Below are 9,600 nucleotides of genomic sequence, written 5' to 3' on the forward strand. Positions count from 1 at the left end.
ACCGGCTACTTGTTTTCTGCTGAAGATGATAATACCAAACAAACAAACCAAAAAAAACCCCTGCATCTTCTCATGTTACTGAAAAACCTGAAAGCACAAAGTCCTCTGTCCTGAATAGCCTTCCATGTCAGGAAACTTACTGACAGCTACAAAACACTGACACCCAGGACTCTTTCCATAAACGTTAAATAAACATCACCATTTTACATTTTTTGAAAATTGCAACAAATTTTTTTTTTTTTTTTTAACAGTTTATTATTAGGTTTAGGTGAAGTGGAGCATCCACCATACAAGGGCTTGTGTGAATTGTTACTATAGAAACGCTGACATTTGATTGAGCGTATTAATATAAACCAGTGATTTGCCTTGGAGCCAGAGTTGTTGTTGGAGCAGCAGTTATAGAAAATTATCACTAAACACCTTCTGGCCAATCAGATTTGAGGATTCAGCAGTGCTTTGGTATAATATTTCTTTTTATTGACCACTGTGAACTGTAAAGTTTTTAACTTTTTAAATGATCATTTAAATTTTCTTGGTGTACATATTAATGTTTTCGTGTAAATTAGTTGGTTGAACTGTTGGTTCAGTTTTATTGTGAAGCACTTATAAATGCTACTACTACTATTAACAAACAAATAAATAAAAACATATGGGTTAGGAGGTAAAGCACCCAATCTGGCAACACTGACCTGCTGTACACTGAGGAGCTGAACTTCTGTGTGTGAGTCTCAGTGCAGTGAATTAGGCAGCATGATGAAGGGTGTGTGTGGAATAATCGTCATCCTCCTTTTCTCCACTGCTGTGTGGGGTAAGCGTGTACTGCTCACTAAAATGAAATCGACTGCACTTGGATGTCTTTGTTTTTGTTTTTAAATTGTTTCATGTCAGTGTAAAATGAATTTGTCAGTGGAATTGTTTTGTACAGCATAGAATATGAGCACAACCTACATACTTAAAAGAGACTATAAATATATACCATGCACAATATTTGGCAATAATGGAACAGTACAGAAAAAGCATACACATCATCAGGGCAGTTCAAATGTAACTAAATGTAATAGCAAAGGAAAAGATGCTGTTTTGCCATCATGAAAATTGGGATGTAAATGGGATTGATTATCATTGTTATCATTGGGGTCATGTCAAAACAATACTTGCAGATAGATCTTATGCTTTTACACTATCTGTTGTTACCCAGATGAGGACGGGTTTCCTTCTGAGTCTGGTTCCTCTCCTGGTTTCTTCCTCATAACATCTTAGGGAGTTTTTCCTTGCTCAATTGGGATTAATCCACACACTTAAAATCTGTATCCTATGTTATATATTTCTGTAAAGCTGCTTTGAGACAATGACCATTGTAAAAAAGCTCTATACAAATAAAATTGAATTGTAAATTATAAATCTTTTCTGTTAAGAAGCTTTCAGATCATTACAATCATACTCTGTTCAACTTGATACCTCCTTGCTTTATTTCTCAAGATTCTTGATAAAATGCATTTGTTTTTCTGGAGGTTACTTCTATCCTGCAGACAGCAGAGTCTGCCTCAGAGGGTTTGAATTATTCTAAAGGTGGTGGGTGTATTGTTGGCACTTGTATCCGAAATAACAAAATGTTCAATTGAATGTGAAAATGAATGTATCGTACAGCAAAAAAGATGCGCTGGTGTATAGTGTCAGAGCCAGAGCGAAGGAAATGTGCAGACCTGGCTAAAGCACTAGGAGCTGCTTTTCCTCCTGCAGCCACATTGTACAGCCAACTGTCATGTGTGAGAGCCTTCAGCACTGCTGACTGCCTCAGTAAGATACGGGTGGGTTACTGCTACTTCTATGAGATATTAATGTAATGATAATGTTAATTGGCCTTGTCAACTGCCCTTAGACTTTTATTATAAAATAAATTTCCAGTAAACAGATTTTCTTTTCTTTTCTCAGTACAATAAAATGTGTGTTGAAATGATTGTTTGTCATCATCACACTTAAGATAGAGATGAGTTAGAGAAAGATTAGGTTTAAAATGCTAAGGTATTTCTTTGATGCAGTTTGTTGCTGTCCTTTCAGGACAATAAAGCTGACCTTGTGACTCTGGATGCTGGAGAGGTCTATTCTGCAGTGAAGCAGTTTGGTCTTGCAGCAGTCGCCAAAGAGATCTACAGTGATGGTAGAAATATATAATGGACTAAGCTGGGATTAAACAATCTTGGTTAATCTTTTGTTCTTTCTTTCTTTTTTATTTTATTTATTTATTTATTTAAAATTTTTGTAAAAATACTCCTAAGCACTGCTTAAATGCTGTAATGTCTGTGTGTCATTCTGCAGGCACCTGTATCCTGGCAGTGGCAGTAGTGAGAAACACAAGCTCGATAGACATCCGTTCTCTTAAGGGAACTACGAGCTGTCACAGTGGAGCTCGCTGGACTTCAGGCTGGAATTTGCCTTTAGGGCAGCTGCTTTCCCACAACCTCCTGCCCTGGGCTGAAGGACAGCCCCTCAGTCAGGGTGATTCATTCTATACATTCTGAACTAGTATTATGTCATAATGAGATTAGGCGATTTCAAGAAATAATTATATACATTTAAAGGACTATCTCTGCATATTTCAACATGGTCTCTTTTTTTAGAAGAGGGAAATGTAACAAAATTCTTGTCTGTGCTAACTGCCAACACATGACATGTGGTAGATAGATCCTGAAAAATGGTATAACCGGAGTATTCTGTTAACCAACTGAATTAATTCGTGATCGGGAGGCATGATTTATTCCGCGAACTTTTCAAATGAGTTGTTTATAGATTTTAATTCAAATCTGTAACAACGTTAGTAGTGTACCACAGTGTGTATAATATGCTGTATAGAAAATCTCTCTTTCTGTGCTCTCTCAGCTGTCAGTGCCTTCTTCAATGCCAGCTGTGTGCCTGGAGCTGGTACCATGACATTCAGCAGCCTGTGTTCCAGGTGCCAGGGTCAGAGGTCATATGTTCCACAGAGGAACTTTTACTGCGAGACATCTCATAATGAACCATTCTACCATAACCAAGGGGCGCTCAGGTTTAAAAACACACACACTACATGCTATACTTTTTTTTTTTTTACTTGGACACACACATAAAAATTGTGAACCACTTGCTTTCTTTCAGATGCCTGAAGTCTGGAGCAGGAGATGTGGCCTTTGTGGATCATACAGCCCTGGACAGCATAGATGGTTAATGCATAGATGTTTTTGTCTCTTCTGACAGAGACTTCACCAAATAAATTGATATTGTAGTGTTTTTAAAGCTTCACTACTCATTTTTCCTACTTCCCTGTCACACTCTTTGCCACGCTCTGTCTTAAACCTAACCTCTACAGACAGTGTGAAGGATGAATACAGGTTACTGTGCACAGATGGCACTCGAGTTCCACTGAGCAGTTTCAGAAAGTGCAATTTCGGCCGTGGCCCTGGTGGAGCTGTAGTTACACGTATAAACAACCAAAACCTTGCTCGCAAGTTCCTGTCAGCGATTCAGGTAATGTCTGAACCGTACGTGTGTTAATGTCAGTTCTGCTAACGTTAATTTGGTGATAATTTACCATTCTGTTTATTAGACAGCGTTTGGCCGGAAGAGAAGAGAGACTCATCGTTTCCAGCTTTTTGATTCATCAATTTACGGTGTGGGTGATTTGCTGTTCAGAGACGTCACTGATAAACTGTCCATACTGCAACAAGGTATAGATATCAGTCAGGTTCTGGGACTGGACTACGTTGCTTTGCTCAAGGGGTTAAGACATGAAGGTATGTAAATTCTATCCCAAAGTTCTGTGAATGACATGAGGTTTTTTTTTTATATAGCGAATATTCATTCAGACTAATAGCCCAAGACAGCCCACTACACACCATTTACTGTAGGCTAATAATCAAACCTGTTGACTATCCTCATTTACAAGTAAATTTTTTTTATGTGAAAACATCTGTTATGTGAAATTGCCTATTTCAGGGCAGGACTAAATAAAAAACAATATGCACATTTTTATGATCATTTTAAATGATTAACATTTAGCAGATTCTGCAAGGTGTATGTAAACTTATGACCTCAACTGTATGAGTTTCTGATGTAAAGATTAGTTGAACACATTATACAGCTCTTAATACAATAATGAACTCAGACACGTTCTGTGTCTCAAGCCATCTTAGCCATCACCCCCTTTATCTCTGCTGCAAATAACAGTCAAGCTGTGTGTGTGTGTGTGTGTGTGTGTGTGTGTGTGTGTGTGTGTGTGTGTGTGTGTGTTCAGGTAGCTCTCTGGAGGACAGTGTGGTGAGATGGTGCTGTATAAGTCATGCTGAACAGGAGAAATGCGAGCAGTGGGCTCTTAGCATAAAGTCAGATCCTCTTGTATGTGTGAGCGCTTCGTCAATGAGTGACTGCATCGAGAAGATCAAGGTCCAGTAAGATGAACATAACTGTTGAATAAGTAAATATATGTGATTTGCCCAATTGTTTGGACACTTCTGAAGTAGATACAACAATTCAACCTTGTGAATAACAGAAATGAGCTGCCCTATATTCTATTGTGTTTTCCTCAGCAATGCCTTGATGTGTTGAGACAACATTCTACACTGTATGAATGAGATCAAGCAGACAGTCAATCAATGTTTTTTTCTGTCTTTCTACAGAGGGATAAAGTGGATGCTGTGTCCTTGGATGCTACACATGCTTTTATAGCAGGGAAATGTGGCCTTGTACCTGTAGTGACTGAGTATTATGGTAAATAATATTAAATACACAGGATGGAATGTGTGTTTATGTACCTCTGGGTGTATATCTATTCCTGAAAATGTCTCTGTCCATAAGGCACAAAGTGTGAATTCACCGGAGGAGAACCTTTAGAGGCTAAAGGTAAACTGTGGAACCTTATTTATCTATAGTAAAGCAGTATATACTCAGCCATATAATTTCCAAGCTGTTAACGTGGTGTTAATGTGTGTGAGCTGCTGTTCTGCCTTTGTTTAAAGAAAAACTTTTTAAACCCAGCAGACTTATCATCAGTGTATGGTGTGGCCGTGACACGGCGCTCCAGTAAAAGTGTGTATGTTGGGAATCTCAGTGGACGACGTTCCTGCCATGGTCTCATGTACAGTCCCGCTGGCTGGGTTCTGCCTGTCCAACACTCTCTGAGTTCAGCACTTAACAGCAGCGTCCCCTGTGAGCCAAACAAAGGTACTGCAGATCTTCTGAAAATAAAAAGATGCTGTTTGCACCTAGGTAAATAGAAGTACTACTTGTAACCAGTTTAATCCTTACCAATATAATATTGGTTTTAATTGCACGATATAATAGTTAATCCATTGTTAGTCAAGTTACACAATATAGTAGCCAGCCTAACATTAGCTAGATTGTTAACAAACTTGTCTAGCTACTAATGCCTAACATCATGATAAACATAGTCTAGCAGGATTTGTGATTGAGTACTGAAACACAAATATAACCATAAATCCAATCCTGCTGTATGTTTTCTACTGTTAAAAGTAATTCCTTTTCCTCTTGTTTTGAATTTTTTTAACTGAATGTAAATCAGTTTCATGGTTACAGTCTGGAAAGTTGCCCCAAAAGCATGTCATTGATGTGCCTGTGTTAGCCCACTGAAGAGGGCACTTTAGCTAAGTTTACTAGATAGCAGGGGTGGTGTGGTGGCACAGTGGGTAGAATGGCTGCGTCACTGCTCCTGGTTTGATCCTGAGCTCGGGTCACTGTCTGTGGTGTTTGTGTGCATGTTCTTGCCATGATTTTTGTGCTCCCAAAAACATGCCAGTAGGTGTATTTGACTTGGATAAATTGCCCTTAAAGTGTGAATGAGTCTGGGGATGAGTATGTGTGTATGGTGCCCTGTGAAGGACTGGCATCCTATTCAGGGTGTATTCTGGCCTCATGTCTAGGGTTCCTGCGATCCACCTCGACCCTGAACAGGATAAGCGGTCAATGAAAATTAATCAGTGAGTGAGAACTAGTTTGCTGGCTAACGTGAAGGGATACAGTATCTTTGGGTAATTAGATAGCTTAGCAAATTTTGCTAAACTAAAGGTGCATCTCCAAAAAAGTTTATATCGTGGAAAAGTTCATTTTTTCCAATAATTTTATTTTAAAAGTGGAACTTTCATGTCTTCTAGATTCATTACATATAAAGTGAAATATTTCAAGCCTTTTTTGTTTTAATCTTGATGATTACATCTTACAGCTCATGGAAATCAATAATCCAGTGTCTCAAAAAATTAGAATAAGTAATTTTATAATACAGATATCTCGACCTGAAAGTATGTTCATTTATGCACTCAATGCTTGGTCGGGGCTTTAATCCTTTTGCACGAATTACTGCATCAGTGCAACATGGCATGGATGCAATCAGCCTGTGACACTGCTGAGGTGTTATGGAAGCCAAGGTTGCTTTGATGGTGGCCTTCAGCTCGTCTGTATTGTTGGGTCTGGTGTCTCTCATAGATTCTCTATGGGGTTCAGGCGAGTTGGCTGGCCAATCAAGCACAGTAATACCATGCTCAGCAAACCAGTTACTAGTAGTTTTGGTGCTATGGGCAGGTGCCAAGTCCTGCTGGAAAAGGAAATCAGCATCTCCATAAAGCTCATCAGCAGATGGAAGCATGAAGTTCCCTAAAATCTCCTGGTAGACGCTGCATTGACTCTCGACTTGAGAAAACACAGTGGACCAACACCAGCAGATGACATGGCACCCCAAATCATCACTGACCGTGGAAACTTCACACTGGACTTCAAGCAACTTGGATTCCGTGTCTCTCCACTCTTCCTCCAGACTCTGGGACCTTGATTTCCAAATGAAATGCAAAATTTATTTCCATCTGAAAAGAGCACTTTGGACGACTGAGCAACAGTGTTTTTAGTAAAACAGGTGTTTTGAGTTAATTAGCTGATTAGAGCTCTTCTCAGATCGACATTTCTGTGTTGTAAATTCTTTATTCTAATATTAAGCTTATTAAGATTTTTTTTTTAAAAGGCTTGAAATATTTCACTTTATGTTTAATGAATCTAGAATATATGAAAGTTTAATTATGGGGAAAAAATGAACTTTTCCATGATATTCAAATTTTTTGAGATGCACCTGTATTGTGTAAATAAAACTAGTAGCTTATGCAAAGCAGTATGATGAGCCTAGGAAGTGAAAATAACAGCTAGTGGTGGTATTATATAATCAAGTTTGCTCAAATTTGTGGTTTGTGTATTTTTGGTGCAAACACCTGTACTGTGTGGCCAACACTATTTGTATTGTACTGGTGTAAATGTAAACGTACTGGTGTACTTTAGAGAAACTAATACTGACTGTTTTATTTCACTGGTCTGGTTACCTGATGGACCTGTGATGGCAGCGTACTCTAAGGTGTTTTGGAAGGGCTGTATGCCAGGTGCTGAAGGCAGTCTGTGTAAGGTGTGTGTAGGTGGGACAGAAGAGGCTTCCACAAAACGATGCTCCAACAACCACAATGAGCGCTACTATGGAAATATGGGAGCTCTGAGGTGAGAGAACACCATAGCACATATGCACTGTTTGTTGGACTAGAGCACTAGAAGTCAACCCATAGTGGATTTTACCAATACTGATAACTAAGTTGGGCATTAATCACCCAATAGGTTTTTTTTTAAAAGTGATACTGAATGAAAATATAACACTCAAAGTAAAATATTGCTGTAACTTTATTACAAAAATAAACAGTATTGACTGTACCATGAAAATTTACTAAAATGTACTTTTTTTTAATGTAAAGTTTTAAATGTAAATAATTACATTTTTTAAAATAAATATATAAATAATAATATATAATAACTATTAATATATATTAAAGTAAATAAATGGTATACATCCAAACTGAACCAAAAAGTAACACTCCAAATTACAAATAAAAAATGGACCATCCAAAATAAATCAAAAAACACTTCAAATAACAAAATTTGTCAGTGAAAGTTTTTATTTAGCCTCTAGACGTTGCTCTCCTACTGTATACCGACAGCAGACCGTCCTCAGCCGCTCCCACAACGGATACAACCAGGAAAAACTATCGGTGTAGATTTTGGCCAAAATAGCTGATACTTCCAGCAATCCGTTATCGCTGCCGATTAATGGGAAAAACCAATCAATCGGTTGACTTCTACTAGAAAGCATACTATGCTTACTAAGATCTGAACTGCAACCTAAACATCCTCAGTGCTGGAGTAGTGGCCTATATAATTAAGATTCTGTAGTTGTTGGGACAGATGGAAAGCCGCTGTTGGGTCCTTGAGTGAAGCCTTTCACCCTCAATAGATCAGTCATGTGCTCAGACTGTATTCCACCTCACCACTGAGCAGAGGTGTGGCCACCTGGGTGGGCACAGGGTGGTAGTTGCTACTCTTGAAATAAGCTTTGACATCTAATCTGGTCGCACAATCAAAACACATTTCTAAATTGTCTACTCTTACTTCCTTACAATTTCTTGCAAATCATGGCCAGCTCATGTTGATTTAAATGAATCACTTTAGTCATTAAATTTTTGAAGGACTGCAGGTATTTGACCAAAATCTATGAGGACTATTAGGAATTGTGGAGCCACAAAAAACGAGGACAGAATGCAGCCATTTATTTTTGAACTGAGGAACAAATCTTTGTCTTATACATAATTAAGTACTGGTGATTCTCTGTTTTAGGTGTCTGGTTGGCGATCCCAGTGGGAAAAGCTACGGAGATGTGGCATTTATGGAGCATCACAACCTAGAAAGCAACATTGAATGTGAGATGGTTACCTATTTGGAGATGTAGACATATAAATGCACGCTATATATTTTTTCTCAATGGGGAGGTTAAGCTACCCCTATAACATATTTACCTGTGCACTGTAATAATTGCCAAACATATTTACAGACTTACAACAATACATGGTTTCTGTTTGTGGTCAAATTAATAGATTTGTTTTCTCTGGCACCTTTGCTGTAGATGTGGAAGATCTTGTGACTATTATCACCTACGTAATTACCTTCATCTTCATTTTATGAGCAGATCTAAACAGTAGTGGCTGGGCCAAAGGCTGGGTTTCCAGGGATTTTGAGTTGTTGTGTGCGGATGGACAGCGGGCTTCACTGACAGAATGGAAGAACTGTAATCTGGGAGCCATCCCGCCCAACATTGTTATGACACGACCTGTACTGGCTGCTCGTATCTACGACTTCCTCATGAAGTCACAGGTCTCATCAAATCATTTTTTAATTACAAGTCATATAATTCTAGGGATTTTGCCATTCTAATTAAACATTATACTGGTTTCTGTTGATAATATGTTGATAAAATTGCTTATACACATTGATTAAAAAAATATATATATATATATATTTGTACACAGTTACAGTAGAATTATAATGTAGTTAATGTAAGAGTATTCTGTGTTTTTCAGATTTGTCTACAACTTTGCCATATTTGCTGTTTTTATGCCAAGATTCATTTACTTACAACTTGGACATTTTGCATACATTACAGTACATCTTAAGCAAACTACACACACCAGATATAAAGAATGCTCTGTAATCATGTTTATTTCTGCACTGTTGTATGTTCTCAGGAGACACGTCCAGATT

At 38.1% G+C, this 9,600-nt stretch overlaps 1 protein-coding gene across 1 annotated transcript in view; it reads left to right on the top strand.

The window, feature by feature from the left end:
• The first annotated feature begins 706 nt into the window (after positions 1-706).
• Positions 707-9,600, top strand: part of sxph (saxiphilin) — a 10,691-nt gene continuing 1,797 nt past the window's right edge. Inside the window, exons 1-16 of the mRNA XM_017479773.3 lie at positions 707-808; positions 1,648-1,808; positions 2,059-2,158; positions 2,317-2,496; positions 2,878-3,043; positions 3,133-3,197; positions 3,344-3,501; positions 3,581-3,767; positions 4,268-4,416; positions 4,650-4,740; positions 4,828-4,872; positions 5,011-5,193; positions 7,368-7,515; positions 8,680-8,762; positions 9,029-9,213; positions 9,585-9,600. The exon at positions 9,585-9,600 is cut by the window's right edge and continues 162 nt beyond it. Of these exons, the coding sequence (XP_017335262.1) occupies positions 751-808; positions 1,648-1,808; positions 2,059-2,158; positions 2,317-2,496; positions 2,878-3,043; positions 3,133-3,197; positions 3,344-3,501; positions 3,581-3,767; positions 4,268-4,416; positions 4,650-4,740; positions 4,828-4,872; positions 5,011-5,193; positions 7,368-7,515; positions 8,680-8,762; positions 9,029-9,213; positions 9,585-9,600 (1,975 nt within the window). The 5' untranslated portion in view covers positions 707-750. The remainder of the gene's footprint in view (positions 809-1,647; positions 1,809-2,058; positions 2,159-2,316; positions 2,497-2,877; positions 3,044-3,132; positions 3,198-3,343; positions 3,502-3,580; positions 3,768-4,267; positions 4,417-4,649; positions 4,741-4,827; positions 4,873-5,010; positions 5,194-7,367; positions 7,516-8,679; positions 8,763-9,028; positions 9,214-9,584) is intronic.

Source organism: Ictalurus punctatus, chromosome 11 (genome assembly GCF_001660625.3).
Source record: "Ictalurus punctatus breed USDA103 chromosome 11, Coco_2.0, whole genome shotgun sequence".
Taxonomy (NCBI): Eukaryota; Metazoa; Chordata; class Actinopteri; order Siluriformes; family Ictaluridae; genus Ictalurus; species Ictalurus punctatus.